The following is a 16,354-nucleotide window of genomic DNA, read 5'->3' as shown; positions in this document are numbered from 1 at the left end:
CATTGAACTTAGTGGAACATAACATCTGCGTATAAAATATGCTTTATGTGTGTATGTTCTGTGTTGTAGAACTTTAAATTTTGTATACTCATTTTTATCTTAATTTTAGAATTTCTGTAAACCACCCAGAGAGCCCTGGCTATGGGGGCGGTATATAAGTGTAATAAATAAATAAATAAATAAATAAATAAATGAACAGGGCTGCGTTGTTAACCACTGTATTGACCAACTGGCAAAGACAGGTTATTTGAGAGGTTTATGTTTATCCTATACAGACACAGGGCAATCCAGTGCAGGCGAATCCAAAACTGAGGACCTGACAAAGCCCTGCCAGGCTCACACCAGCAGGGCAGAGCACCGGAGGGGGCAGCATTTTTCCTCTTCTTTTTTCGACCAGCTCCAGCTGGTGTACATTTCCTGTGTTCCAGGCTCATGTCAGGGGAACAAAAGGGCTTTGGATCTGGAAGATCTCAGGCCTCCTCTAGGAGGCCCCTAGAACACCCTTGTTTTGCAGAGAAGCAAGGGGAATGATGGTTTCCACACCTGCAACAGGAAAACTTGTGAGGACTGGGTCTCTTGTCCACCTGCAGACCTCCCTTCTCCATGGGTGCAGAGGGAGATCTGCTCTATTGTATGCTCCCTATATACTTCCAAGGACCCTAGGATTGCAGCCTAAAACATTGTCTATTAGGCATGTGCTCCGCTCTGATTAGAATCGGAGAATCAGAAGCGAATTGGCCTGCTCCACCTTGCCCAGAGGTGGAGTAGAAGCGGACCACGGACCCTTAGAAGCAAGGCAAAGAGAAGTGCCCATAGGCGGAGCGCTTCTCTTTTCGCGGAGCGCTCCGATCGCCATTTTGAAAAATCTCGCCCATAGGATTGCATTGGGGAAAAGAATAGGGGATAACTGTGTTGTTTTTAAAGCTATCTTTCTGAAACTTCTTGTGCTTGGAGAGTCGTGGCTGGGGGTCATTTTGAGCCTACTTTCAGCACTCTGCATAATGCGGTTCGCTTACTATAATTTTTTTAAAAATCGGGTAAAAAATGCAGGAGAAGTACCTTTTTGAAGTGCTGAGAGGCAGATTCATGATCACATGATCCCAAAGTTGGAGGAGGGGATAGGCAAAACGGGATACTAGTAACTTGGGATACTGGGAAACTTCTCTTTCTTAGTCTGTGAACGGACTTTTCCCAGTGTTTTTTAAAACAGTAGCCCCACCAAATGCACAAACACAACCTGAAATCATATACTAAGCAAATAAATAACAGATAGGAAACACAGCACTGCTACCCCACTCTAACCTTGGTGAACAACTGAATAGATGTGGTGCAAGGGGATGAGGTCCCCTAGGGCATGTGGACATGCTCAGTGCACACACTCTCCCACCCTGGAGGGTCATCAGAGCCCTCCAAAGTGTAACCCATTGGAGAGAGACTGAAGCTAATGCCTGTCATGAGTTGAAGTGGCAGGTCGCTTCTTAAAGACTGGTCCCTAGACAGGGCCAGTCAAATTGGCATAATTAATTCCCCCTCCCCCTGGGCACATCCACTTCCCTCTTACTGGCAAAAGACAGATATAGCCTTTTTTAAAAAAATTCTTGTTGTTTTTTATTCAGCAACACTGCTGCTTTTAATTCCACCCCTCCTTTGTTTGTTTGTTTATTTATTTATTCCATTTTATATTTACACCCTATAGCCCAAGCTCTCCTGGCTTTTCCTCTTCAGTGAAGTCAGGCAGGCTTTCATTGTGGTTCAACTCCTTAATGTTGTTCTTGTTATTATTATTATTGCTATTAATATTAATTAGTACTGCTATTATTAACGTTACTACTACTATTATTGTTGTTGTTGTTTAATAATGGCTGTGATCACAGTGCAGTCAATCAACTCTGAAGCAAGGATCACAAAGCTTTACTCTTACCCTCCTAGCCTCCTAGTTATGGGATGCAAAAGAAAAGGTGTGCTGCTCCTACCTCACAGGGATGGTTTGCATTACTGGCTTTGAAACTATCCTTGGCTCACTTCCTTGTGCCCCCAGAAATGTCTGCTGCCTGCCTGCCTTCCCTCCCTCCTCCCCTGCCCACCTCTCAGGGATGTTTTTTGTGTGTCTTGCTTTGACTCAGGGGATAAGTCCTTCCTGTGCTCACTTAGACTTTTTGAAGTTCCAAATCAATTTTTCAAGTGTGGAAGAAGATTCATATAGGTTTATCTACTCCCCAATTCATGGCATGTTGGGATTTCCTTTGAAATGGCCCCTGTCTGCAGCTTTAAATCCCTGAGATACTGGGGTGTCCGATTTTCAAAAATTCCCCCAAAATCAGGGGAGGCTTGGATTGGCTTGAGTCTTGGCATGTGTGTGTATACGTCCATGAGGTGTCATGGTGCCGAACTTGAGGTTTCTAATGTGAAAATTGACGTAGTTCTAGCATGGGACTTGATTTGGGGTGAGTTAGAAGGTTAAAGCCCCACCAAAAATCAGGGGATGATGGGATTTGCTTGAAACTTGGCATGAATGTGGATCTAGATGGCATCTGTGAGGGTGCCCACTTCCAATTTTTTTATCTGTCAGAATGTCGGAGAACAGTCCATGTCTGAAAATGGGGTGTCCAATTTTCATAAATTCCCCAAAAATCAGGGGACGCTTGGATTGGCTTGAGGCTTGGCATGCATGTGTATATGTCCATGAGGTGTCATGGTGCTAAACTTGAGGTTTCTTACTTTAACAGAAAAAAAGTTGTAGACTTTTTTGGATTTCAATGCAAGCCTATGGGGGGTGGAAAGCGGAGCTCCGATCCGGATCCGGAGCTCCGCAGCAGAGCGGAGCGGACTATAGGCAGAGCGGGGTGGAGCGAAGCGGCCCAATCCGCAAATTGCGAATCTGGAAGAGAAGCGGATCGGGGGGTCCGTGCATACCCCTATTGTCTATGATATTCTATTGTATGTTTCTTTAATTTCAGAAGGCATAAAACATTCCTTGTTTTGGTAAAGCTCTATTTGCAATTGAAATGAAGCTAACTCCTGCTCCAGTATCCAAAAACACAGTTCCCAGAAAGGTTTCAGAACAAATGCTAGCAAAGAAAATCATTTGTGGAATGTAAATTGCATATGTCTGATTGAAATTGTGTTTCCTGACCTTTTCTAGCCAAGTAACTCGGTGTTTCCTTTTGTCCTAGTTCAGGCTTGGATCATTGACACTACAAAAAGTCTCAAGCCCAGCTGAAGTAATCAGCGAGCTGATTAGCTATTGCTTAGAGTGCATGGTGGGACTGCATGCCAAAAATGAGCAGCTGCAAAAAGAAAATGAAAGACATCTAAGTGATCTGAATGACACGCAGGAGCAGTAAGTTGAAAAATAACATTCATGGGATATTCCCATTTTGGGTCCTTATATTGATTCCTTCAGTCTCCTTACCAAGCAAATGTAATACTAGCCGATTTCATTATTACACATTTTATTCCACTTATCTCAGTATTGAAATATGCACATTAATTTGTACTTTTAAAATAGAGATATATAACTATTAAATATGTTTTATTAGGTAGTATGAAGTATTAGAATTGATGGTCATTATCTTGGATTTAGGAACATGCCATGGATTTCTTAGGGTGAAATTTGCAAACGAGTGTCACAGATGTAGATACCTTCAGTTAAATGGAATGTATGAAATGTGTAAATCATACCACCCCATCAATTTTCTTGTTTATATAGTAAAACAAAGGTAATAACTGCATAGACAATTTCCCTTATACAGAGTTCAGCACTACATTTCTGTTCCATCTGTGATATGGCATTTACCAGCAAAATTAGTATAAATGAATTTTTTATCAGAAGAGCTGTCAATTAATAGTGACAGATCACTGGAACTATACAGATAAAAAAAAATGCAGGCTGGGTTTTTAGACAGTTGAATAAATTACCTGAAAATAATTGCCAGATTCCCAAGTAGCAGTTCATCAACACTCAGCCCCATCACTTCTAGAACAAAACGAAATAAAATCAAGACATAATGCAACAAAAGATGAAAGTAACAAATGCAGTCTTACATTTTCAGATGTTTAAAACATCCTCTTTATATTCACTCTTAACAAGGTTTTGTCATTTTCTGTGTAGATCTCGCCCTGCAAAAAAAGAAGACTCCTCCTAGCATTTGTCACTACTCTGTAATAAACAAGGATATGTTAATTTAAATCAGTTGTTTTTAGCCATTTATAAAATCAAAATTACATCTGTCTGGTTTTCATTTATCCTCTGACAGTGTAATTCTATGCAAGTCTATTTAAAAGTAAGTCCTTTTGAGTTCAGTGGAACTTACTCGCATGTAAGTGGTTTAGGAGTGTAGCTTAAATGGCTATAATTCAAATATTTTCAGTGGGGTTTTTCCCCTTACTGCAGGCATTGATAGAAGTATATTTTTCAGCTGATAATTCCCCATGGTTTGTATATAAACAGGGCTGAAATTTTTGAACTTTTCTGGCGCAGAATAGAAAAAGCTCCATCAATCAATTTGTCTTAACCTTTTTAAACTTTATTTTAATTTGTTCTTGTAATTAACTGTGTAAAGATATTTCTTTTAATGATAGTCTTTGCATTTTAGCATTTCTGTTAATGCTCCCCACTAAATAGTTAACATTTGATTTATACATGGAGATCCTCCTGGTGGTTGATTAGTACATACAATCTTTCTTTTAAGAGTTATTGAATTGATCTATATGGTAATAATACTCAGCTATTTGCATTTTAATTAGATGAATTATTTATCAGCTATTGAACATATCCATAAAACATATCAGGTCAGACTAAGTTAATAGTTCATATGATTATTTTTCGTTTATGAACATTTAATATGTAAAGCTGTAAAATCTTTATTTGCTAATATTTTGACATGGGCCAGTCTTCTAAAGGTCCCCATACATCCATATACTTGATGTGTGGGGTCTTTATGGTTTAACGTGCACATTTTAATTTGTAGACAATTGCCTTAATCCCATGACAGGATTCCACTGCAGAACAGTTGTCATCTAGAAGGGCTTACTGATGGGGTATTGCATGAGTAACAGCACATGCAACACCATTAAATCCTTTTGCAGCCACATGTTTTTGATGGCTAGAATTCCAGTAACATTTGGTGCAGCCCTTGTGGGGTTCTTTGGATGTGGATTTTAGTCACAATGCAACAACTTTCTGGTAAGAGAGACCAATACAAGATGTTCATCTTGTGACACATTTTTATTGTTTGGCCTAATCTACACCAAGCAGGATATTTCACTGTGGAAGTGGTATGAAAGTGCTATATAAAAGGCAGGAGCCACACCAAGCAGGATATAGCACTATGAAAGCGGTATATGGTATGTGTCAATGGGCCCCAACAGTTGTCAGTGCACTTCAATACTGCTATAAAGCAGTAGTATTGCTCCTGCCTTTTATATACCACTTTATATACAGACTTCTACTTCTTCAGTGATATTTCTATTTCCCCTCCTCCCCCTGCACCTCCCTAAATCTGCTCCAGAGAGTTCCCCAACCTACCAGAGCAGATGTGGAGGGGGAAAGAAGGGAGTGCAAGGATGGAGGAATCCACGTTCCAGTGATGTCTATTCTGCTGGAGGATGGAAACCTTTGGATACAATGGTGTCGGTTTATCCTACATAAACATTCAACCTTAAAACTTTTTCATAAACTGTTTTGATTTCATGTCATTTATTACATTTCTATACCATGCCATATCCAAAGCTCTCTGGGTAGTTCACAAAAATAGATTTTACTTAGAGACATTTTAAAGGTTTCAGTATATAACATTTGATATCCTATTTGTCATAATCCCAAGCCCTCCCACTAAGATGTGAGACAATAAAGAGGTCTGCTGTGTAACCCACAAAGCTTTATTCAGCAAATAAACATCTCTTCACACCTGAAGGGAGTGAGAATGCTAGGAGGTGTTTTCTAAGCTTAATTAGGCTAACTAAGTTAGGCAGCTGCCCTTTCAACCAAAAGGGGGAGTTTCCCATGCAGTCTCAAGAGCCACTTTAGCTCAAGTAGTGTCTTTTTGGAGAAGTCTTTGGCAAGTGGTTCGCCTGGCAGACCGCCTCTCACCTGCTCTTGACTCTGTGGCAGACTCTGTGATCTGTCATCTCTGAAGTCCTTTCCCCTTCAGACAAAGGCTGAGTTCTGAGGAACTGGGAGAGGATGGTCTCTGAGTCATTAGCTTTCTCTCTGATAAGCTCCTGTTTTGGCTGGTAAATTTCTAGTCGTCGTCGTCGTCCTCCTCCTCCTCCTTCTCCAGATTCTGAGTCTGATTGACCGGCTGAAACCCCTTAACCCACACTAAGCAGAACAAGCCTGATCCTAACAATATTAAAACAAACCAAAACATGATATTACTTTCAAAGGGACACACACACACCTAACACTTGTATCTATATTGGACAAATCCTAACAATCCCCCCCCTGTATTGTAGTAGTTAACATTCACACCTACTCATGTGATTTCTGCTATGCCACATTGACTAAAGCTGCTAAGACCATTCATTTTAAAGGCCTAATTTATTCTGCATTGTAAAAGCGAAATATGCATTTACTTTTAAGGTTACTAAAATGTGTTGAAGCTAAAGAACAACTGGAGACTGACCTTTATCAACGATTTGTCTTGGTTCTCAATGAAAAGAAGGCAAAGATAAGAAGCTTACTGAAACATTTAGCTGAAGCTGAGGAAGCTGTAGTGAAAACGACACAAGCAAGGTACTATTTGTTATTTTCCCTGTGCTGCTAAGCATCATGCTTGAAATAGATGTATTTATTTATTTAATTTTTTATTTATTTAAAATATTTCTTGGCTGCTTTTCAGGACAGGAGCACTCTCAAGGCAGCATACAACAACAAAATTCACATAATAAAAACTGATGCAATAATAAAAACAGTAAAAGCTGGACAAACATTCTAAAAAACGAACACCAGCAAAACCTCCCACATACAAGTGAAGCTACAACCTAGTCCAATAAAACATAATTAGGGGAAGACCAGAGTAAAGTAGTAGGTTTTCAGGGCCTTTCTCAAAGTCTGCAATGATGGTGCCTGGTAGACCCCGATGGCAGCTTATTCCAGAGGTGGGGGTCACTGAAGAAAAGGCCCTCTCTTGTCGTTACCCACCTAACAAGCCTCACAGGTGGGCAAATGAGAAAGGCACAATAGAACAGCAAGGTAAAAGAATAAAATATAATACAAAAACAAACAACAACAACAAACAGGAGAGGAATAATGCAATGTAAAATATAAAAGGGAGCATTAAATCTAAAATTTTAAATCTAAAATGCCTCGGAGAACAGAAATGTCTGCCTGGCACCAAAATGATAACACAGTTGGGACCAAGAGAGATGCCTTGGGGAGGGCATTCCTCAGACAAATCACCACCATGAAGGAGGCTCTCCCTGTCATAACCACTCACCTAGCTTCATTCAGGGGCACCTGGAGGAGGACTTCAAAGATGACTTAAGCATCCAGGCAGGCACATATGGGAGGAAACATGCCTTTTAGATACTCTGGCCTCAAGCCATTTAGGATTTTAAAGATTGCCTGTACTTGTTTTTTGGATCTTCCATGCGCTACAGTTCACCCAATTCAGTAAGTTTCCCCAAAACCCTTGGGGAGCCTTTTCAGGGGTTGGGGGATTGCTGCGAGGGAAGATAAGGCTAAAACGTCAGCTTCCACCACACCCCATTGCACATGTGTTTGTCTGCATCCAACCTTAGAATTTTAGTAAGGAAGGTGTTGTTGTTTTTAAAGAACAACAACATCAAACCACCATGACCCTGTTCAGAAGACACACTAAGCCACAGTGGTTAACTATTTTGAGCTAAACATAATGGCTTAGTGTGTTGTGTGAACTATTCCTCACCATGGTGGCAACATAATCATGGTTTAAATACGCTCACTAACCATTTGCTGCAAAACCGTTAATGACCTAACATGGCTTAGCGTGTTGTCCAAACGGGCCCCATAATGTTACCAACACTATAATGCAAAAATAAGTAAAAAAAAAAAATTCTCTGATATATTCATCATTAAATTCATGCAATTTACACTTGAGTTTCTGTTTACATGGACCTCATATACTATTGAACTGAGATGTTGATGTCATACCTATTGGTATAGAGTTATTTAAAATGCATATTGTGTGAGTAAAAATGACTTTGTATTGTTATAGCAACACTGTGGCTACATCTGAAAGTAAAGTTGAAATAGACGATTATGATCAAAGCACAGATGAAGAAAGTGAAAATTTGATACAGCCTTCCACATCAGTCTCAGGTAAGGTAGACCAAGTTGTTTATATTACAGAGATATCATAGCCATGCCTTTTATTTTAAAGGAATATAACATAATAAAGACCAAAATCCTTAAAGCAGTTTACAGCAAATTAATATTGAAAGCACTCAATTAAAACAAATCTCCAAAACTGAATACAACTCACTTCTGATTAAATGATGTATTTGGAGGAAGCAGCATGACGGAAGGATCCAGCTGTAATTCTCTTTTATTTTATTTTATTTTATTTTATTTTATTTTAAGATAATGTTTCGTTAGTCAGCCTGGTTTATTGACTACTGTTTCTCTGTTTAAATTGTTTAATTGGATTTATTTATTTTACTCCTTTATTCTTTTAATGTACACTGCCATCAGAGCTTACGGTAAAGGTGGTTCATGAATTACCCAAATAAATAAATCGAATTACCACTTGGACGTGGGAAATTACTTTTGGGAGACTGTTTTTTTGGAATATTTTTGTTACATGCATGCTTTATTACTTCTTAAACTTGAAGTCACTTTAGGCAGCAGCCTTATGAACACTTACTAGAGAGTAAGTCCAATTGTACTAACCAGGCTTTAGTTTTTTTAATCATTATTTTGGACATTTATATTCAGCCTTTCATCTGGCATGATACTTGAGTTGGTCTACATGGAATTCTCAGGCAGCCTCTCATCAAGGCACTGACCAGACTCCAACCTGCTTAGTTCAGCCAAGATGGCTGAATCATCTGAGGAAACTCATTTCAGATTGCACTGTTAGGGCACAATCTTATTGGATTCATCCTTGATACTTGTAAACCTCCAAACTTGGAGGCTTATGAGTATTCAGTGCAGAATGGGAGATGCACCAGAGGCAGTCTTCACCTCTACCATGCCTCCCATTCTGCAGTTTAGCTAGATGGTGGGAGAAGGGAAAGAGGCTGGGGAGACCTGGGGATACAGTGTAAGCCCTCCCCTCCCCTCCCCTCCACATCCACCAGCACCCCCTTCCCCTTCGCGCCTTGGTCACCCTTGTGACTTTGGAGAGGAAGCCTTCACAGTTCTCTCCACATCAGCTGGAGGGAGTTTAGATTCCTGAGTCCGAGGTTAGAGCGCTGTATCTGACCTTGGATCCAGGAATCCAAATTATCCTATCCAACCCCCCACCCAACACTGTTTAGGAGCCATGGGATTTCTTTCGCCATCACTTATGTATGTGAAAGGGGTCACAAAGAATCCAGAAACCCTTAGCAAGTCAACATTTAGAAATAGTTCTAACAACTTCAAATGAAAGTACTTTAAATTGTCTCTGAAATAATAGAACTGGTCAAATTAAGTTATTTTGTATAGTATGCCTGACTGTGACTCAAAAGCTTAGATACTCCGAATTGCAAAGTTTTGAGATGAATAATGGTGGTTGATTAGCCACATCTACATCTGAATGCTGAATTCCTCAACTCAGCTATTTTTTTTAAATTACACAGATTATAAAGCAGAAGTTTACCCATGATTCCATTCCAGGTTCATGGAAAGTTGAATACATTTCCATGTATTCAAACCCTGTCTCTTGTTAACTGAGCTATATTTTCAGATCATTTTTTACTATGACTCATGCATACTACTTCGAGCTCCTCAAGTTGAGGATTGTTCCATATTTCTTCTGAAGCTATCCTGCCATGTAAGCAATACAATCTTTGCTGTGATCGTTCTGATGATTGACTATATACACACTTAACTTTGAAAACAATAAAATAAAAACTCCTGCTCCTGTTGAGGAAATGGTATCTACACCGATTTGGAAGGCCCTGAAGTAAATCAAATTCAGTTATGTAAAGAGAGAGAGAGAGAGAGAGAGAGAGACAGACAGACAGACAGACAGACAGACAGACAGACAGACAGACAGAGTCAGCTTAATTAATGCAATTCCTAAGTAATGAAAATGATCGGAAAAGGATTTAGTACTGTGTCAGAGTACAGTAATAATTACTATTAAAAAGACAGCATCTGTCTTTACACAGGGTTCCAATCTGAAAGCCTTGGGAGCTCTCTTTCATCTTCATGATGAAAAGCTCTCCACAGGACACTTTCCCTGCATCGGCATAGCATGACAGACATACTTTCAATAGGGTGTTAAAGATTTGTGAAATTTAGCACATGAGGTTTATAAGAATAGGCAAGCCAGCAGAAATATGAATATTTTTTTATCCGTCTTTATTATGAATTTAAAGTACAACCAGGCTCCAAAGTAACAGAATATTCAGGAGGTTGCTGTTCTTAAATGAAATTGTGAATTAATTTCAGTTTTCATATTGCTATATCTGAGTTGCTGCAAATGCATTTCTCGTGGCAAGTGTGGAATAGCCTGTTCATTATCTACACCTCCACATGATGGGCAGAATTGTAGGAGAGCAAAGCTGCTAATTCCAAAACCTTTCTGCAAAGGGATATTGCTATATAACAGACATTTGAAAGACAGCTCATTCTTGTGGAACGTCCAACCTGCCCCCCTCCCCGCCCCCAAAATGAACCTGTCAACATAGGCTTCTATTAGTAGAAACCTTTTGGCTTATTGTATAAATTGGGTTGGGGTGCTGGGCTGGCATAGCAAAATGGCAAACACAATGAGATCTGTATTCAGCTTCATCATAGTGGGAAATATAGGAACAAAAGTATGCAATACTGAAACTGAAGGGTCTCTTTATGTTCACATTAGAAATCAGTTAGAATAACATTTGGGGTGTTATTATTTCACATCAGGCTTTTAGTCGTTTTACTTAAATGGGAATATTTATTGATGGTAATGTACAAAAATGTCATTCTAATTCAGTATTCTATATGGCTTTGAAAACCTTAACTCCCAAGTTGTCAACATATTCTGCAGAAGCCAATTCCATTGAAACCAATGGAACTGCTCATATGAAATGGGAATGATACATCTGGGTGTATGTGCATGTGAAGGAAGAAAATCCCTGAGGTCATTATAGAGACTATGGGCTGTATCCAATGGTGTCCATTTGCCAGCGGAATGGGCACCACTGGTAGAGCAGATTCATCTTCCCCCATGTAGGCCCCTGTACCCCTCAGAACTGCTTCAGACGGTTGGGGGAACTCCGATACAGATGCAGGGTGCTCACAGGGACACAAGAGGGAGGGAATATCTTGTCACAGGATATTGGACAGAACTCTCTGCTCTAGGTTATGATAATTCTGATTAGAACCAGGATGTGAGTAAAGACATGCTGGTTCAGATTTATTAGCATTGAAGTGTGCTCTATTTGGATAGTAATAGATTAGGTTTCTAGTTCTGCACATTCGAGTATAGGAAATGAGCTAGTTTTTCTTCTTCTTCAAGTCAGGAATGGAATATTTTCCTATCTCTCTTGTGAGTGTTGGAAATTTCTCCAAGGCAGCAAAATCCATTTTCCTTTCTCCACCCCTAAGGACAAGCATATTCATCAGTGTCTTATTTAAAAGATGGAATACCTTCCCCAACCTGTTGCCCTCCAGATGTTTTGGGCTACAACCCATATTAGCCTCAGCCAGCAGTGCCAATAGCTGGGGATGATGGGCATTGTAGTATAATACTAAAAGTCACTAGTTTGGGGAAAGTTGGAATAGAGCCACAGTTCCATATTGTATTCTTTGATCAAGTAACTGAAGAAGAAAAGAAGTTGTCCTTTTAGCTATTCATATTATTAAAGACAGCCACCTTGAAGTTAGTTATGGACGCATGTGGAAGTGGACAGAAACAAATCCTTAGTAGAAAGTGGGCCAATTTGGAAGCACACTCTTGTGTTCAGTCCAAGCATACTTTTCCTGCAAGTGTCTGCAAAAACCAGTATCCATGGTACAGCTGATTGGCTGGTGCCTGTGGTGTCACCAGGAAACTAACCACCACCATATCTGAGGGGGGAAATGTACTTTAAAAGTTTTCTTATAAGGTGATGAACGATTGGATAATGAAAAAAGACACATGCTGTGCTTCTATGTTTATTGTTTCACTTTATTACCATATTTTATATCCTGCCTTTCAGGATACAAAAATTGGCAGGAGACTATTCCTGCTTAGGGCGCTCAATCCTAGGTAAGTGAAATATATGGGAGAAGGGGACTTAGTACCTGCTACATCTAGATAGGGGGATGTGGCAGGAAACAAGACCAGGAAAAAACTCCGCTGCTTCAGGCCTTGGAAGACCAGTGCCCATCAGAGTTGAAACTGCTGGACTAGGTAGTAGACGCTACTGGACTACTTACTGAATATACGAAGCTGACTGTTATAAGTAAATTTCTTATGGTCATGCACATAAGCTATTCTAGTTTCTTACGTCAGGGTTCTTTGTCTCTTACTGTTCCTAATGTATTTTTATAAAGTCAGAATTTGGAAGCACAAGTCCTGCCTGAGCAGTATTTTTGAGAATATATTATGCCTTGTGGACAAGACTGAAGTGAAAAAAACACAAACCTTTACAAAGACAAATCCTAAAGCATGTCATTTTGTGGCAAAGGGAATGGGCTTTATTGCCACACAAATGTCCGTGCATTGGCACTGCAAGCTCTCTCACAAAAGACTGAAAGCTTATGGGGAATGAAATTAGCAAGAACATAGTAGCCTTTTCAGAGACAGAAACAAAGGCTTCTTAGCACTTTACCTAGGAAATTGCTCTCCCAGTAATTCTTAAACCTATAAATAATGTTGAGGCAATGTCAGTGCTCTGACGTTTGGTCTTAAGTAGATTTGAAACAGACACAATGTGTGCATAGCTGAAATTGGAAGGATCTTTGTAAATCATTTTACTTTCTTGTGTGTTCAAAACAAATTAGAGTGTAATGTTTACAGGTCTCTCAGCTGTTTATAGCTCTTACCTGACTGTGCTTTCTTTGGCAAAGCATAGCAGCTCTGGGAAGCAGTTTTATTTTGTTTACTTACACTACTACTCCGACTGGGCTATTACAGCTTTCTTTCTGCAAAATGATCCTCAAATCTGTGATCCGCAAAGAGTAGTTTATCCTACTTTTTTGTCATTCTTTCTCATAACATTTAAGTGTTGCTGTTTGGTACAAATTACTAATAAAAGCACTCTATTCATTACTTGGGTAATATCTGGGGCTTATTTACAGGTTGCTTTGATTGCATTTTCAGCAGTCAGAAAGACTTGGGTCGGTTGTTTCTTCATTTTAAAATCTAAATTTACCATGTGTAAGCAGTTGTACTTAACAAAGCAAGCTTCTCAGTACACCAAAACACTACTTATTTGTTGAGTAATTTGATCTATTATACAGAAGAATAAAAGCACCAGTGCTGGTTTCAAATGAAACTAGTTGTTACAGTATTCTGAGTTTAGTTGGTTATTCTATCTCCTTACATATATACAGTGACATCCTAGGAGTGAATAGAACATCCTCAGTATTATGTGCCATGTGGCATCTAAATTAGACATTATACTTGCAGCTGCCATTGAAAATGGCAGCTCTTTGTCTAGTTCTTTTCTTCATAATGTTAAGTAGAGTCTACCTCCTACACTTACAATATTGTGCATTGCCCCCATGACCAAGAGCAGCCAGTGATGTTGGGGCAGGGAAGAACATTATGATTTCACAATGTAAGCTAAGTGCCACTAGATATTATGGAGGAGCTAGATAATATTAGCCCTCAATGCCAATAATACCAATTCATATTTGAGACCTTGTCTTTTTAATGGCGGTCCATATTATGGAGTATTTATTTATTTATTTGAACATTTAGATCCCTCCCTATATCACAAGGTTCTCAGGGCAGCATACATATAAAATCATACATATAAAATAGAATAAATATACAATTCTAAAACAAATTAAACCATTAATATGTTTAAATATATTCATGAACTCCTATACTCTACTGTGCTATCAAGTGCCATATTATTTTTTTTGTCTTTAAGCTTATTTCACCATATCATGTTCAACAGTTTGAAGATGGAGCTTAAGTTGGAAAATGCATATGCCTATCATATGAATTTTAAAAGTTTTCAGATACAAAATATTGTGCATTGCCTCCATGACCAACAGCCTAGCCAGTGAAAATACAAAATCGAATTGCTTTTGTGTTTCAGTGGCAATTTACATTATCTAAGAGCATTGGGACATGGCTCCTGGTAGAGTGATGTTTGCTTTATTGTCTTTCGATATCCTTGGGTAGCAAAATCAACAGAGCTCTGCTATGAATCAAAACAGATTTAGAGAACATAACAGGTGTTCTGGTAGTAAAGAGCCAATGGAAGAGTAAATCACTGGGGCTTGCTTATTTTCTTTCTTGGTAAGATTGAAATAAGAGACTTGAAATGAGACTAAATAGGCAGCAGTGTAAGCAAGCAGCAAAGCAAAAATCAGCTCCTTGAATAAGAATCCTTAGTAGCATCAGGGCATGACCTCCTAAAGGTTGATCTTTAACCTTCTAGTCAGACAGCTCTGTTGGACTTTCTCTCAGACCTGAATAAGATTTATTATTTCAAATAAGAGAACTGGGAGAGCACAGAATTACCTGTGCTACAGAAGCCTTCCTCCAGGGTGACTTTCCTCTGGGGTGGGAGCCGACAAAAGATTAAAGAGTAGCTTGTGTGCTGGTAAATTAAGTGGGGGAGCATTTCTCAGCTTGGTAAATGGATAGTCTGTTAAATAAAACAAGAGATTTCTTGCAAATGGGTCAATACAAGCTCTTAATCTTGTTGGAAAGTGGTAAAATTGATCAGATGTTGTTTTGTCAATATTTTTAGCTATAAAACAAAATTGTACTCAGATGCCCTATTTCTATATAACCCTGATTTCTGTGAAAAAACCCCCCCACCTAAGAACAGCAAAGATAGTGTTGCAAGGAAGAAAAACTCAGCCCAGCATGCAAATGTAGAGTTCCATCAGACAAGCATTTTATTGCACGCTCGTTACTGGGCACTCACGGATTTTTGCAGGTCCATCTCACAACGTTGTCTAACTCCCACATGCCTCCTGCCCCTTGTAGTCTTCTTCCTGTGACAAAAAAACACCCCAGTAAGACCGACTTTATTTCTAAAGATTGAAGTTGCTGCTGTCTCCTGCTGTGTGAAGAAGCAGCGTGATCAAAACAGCCCCCTGAATGAGCCATGAACACATTGTTTACTTCCTCTTTCAAAAGAGGAAGTAATGAGGGACAAACATGTGGGTGGACAAGTGACTGTAAACAAATGCTATTTTCCTCTATGTGATGATGACACTTGTAATTATGTGCTTCCAGCCCTATCCAGGAGTTTTGCAAGCCCAGGAGGCAACTGCATTCATGCTGCTCTGCTTATGAAGCTCCCTTCCCCTCGAGTTTAAGTGTGTGTGTGTGTGTGTGTGTGTGTGTGTGTGTGAACTTGATAAAGGTACTCCATCGCCTGTCATGCCAAACCTCTACTTGACAGATGTGTGTCTCATTAAGACTGCTACCAGCTCTTGAAGATCTTGGGATTGGTATTTTGGGAGATATTTTTTTTCTTTCCAAAGTGGTATAGAGGCATAGTAGTGGTTATTAATAAAGTTATATACTCCCCACTTCCCTGAACGATGAGAAGTTAAAGGATGATGCAACATCATTTTGTTTCCTTTTGGATAGGAAAGCCTACTGGAGACTTGTGATTCTTGGAATACTGCTTCACTTTCTATCATCTCTTGATGAAATGGCCCCATTTCTCCTAGGAATTCTGCCAATTACTCCATCCTGGCTCACTGACCAGCTCAGTTTCTCTTCAAGGAAACAATAATCCTACTCTTTAAAACCAGTGTGATGCATTTCCCATTTCTCAGAAGTGTAAGAAAGTGAGCTCCATATTTAGGGGACTTTGGATATTATTCTAATCATGTGTTTCAACCCACTTTGTATAAGTTCCTCTGCTTATTCATGCAAAGAGATCAGAACATTAGGAGAAAAAAATTATTTTGGTTATAAATATAATGTATGGCAGAATGTGGCCATATTAAATCATCATCAAATACAAATAACATTGGATGAGTAATAGCCTTCTTGCATCACCTTCTGGAATCTACCTGCCAGGTGGGAATGGAGACACTGAAGTGCTGTGATTC

The 16,354-nt window shown here is 39.3% G+C and overlaps 1 protein-coding gene across 1 annotated transcript in view; it reads left to right on the top strand.

The window, feature by feature from the left end:
• The window catches only part of XRCC4 (X-ray repair cross complementing 4), a 139,045-nt gene that overhangs the window by 57,665 nt on the left and 65,026 nt on the right, over nucleotides 1-16,354 (top strand). Inside the window, exons 4-6 of the mRNA XM_063128623.1 lie at nucleotides 3,174-3,340; nucleotides 6,584-6,736; nucleotides 8,199-8,302. Coding sequence (XP_062984693.1) covers nucleotides 3,174-3,340; nucleotides 6,584-6,736; nucleotides 8,199-8,302 — 424 coding nt within the window. The remainder of the gene's footprint in view (nucleotides 1-3,173; nucleotides 3,341-6,583; nucleotides 6,737-8,198; nucleotides 8,303-16,354) is intronic.

This window comes from Elgaria multicarinata, chromosome 6, assembly GCF_023053635.1.
Source record: "Elgaria multicarinata webbii isolate HBS135686 ecotype San Diego chromosome 6, rElgMul1.1.pri, whole genome shotgun sequence".
In the NCBI taxonomy this organism is placed as follows: Eukaryota; Metazoa; Chordata; class Lepidosauria; order Squamata; family Anguidae; genus Elgaria; species Elgaria multicarinata.
The sequence above is the reverse complement of the archived record's forward strand: the minus strand, read 5'-3'. Positions and strand labels throughout refer to the sequence as shown.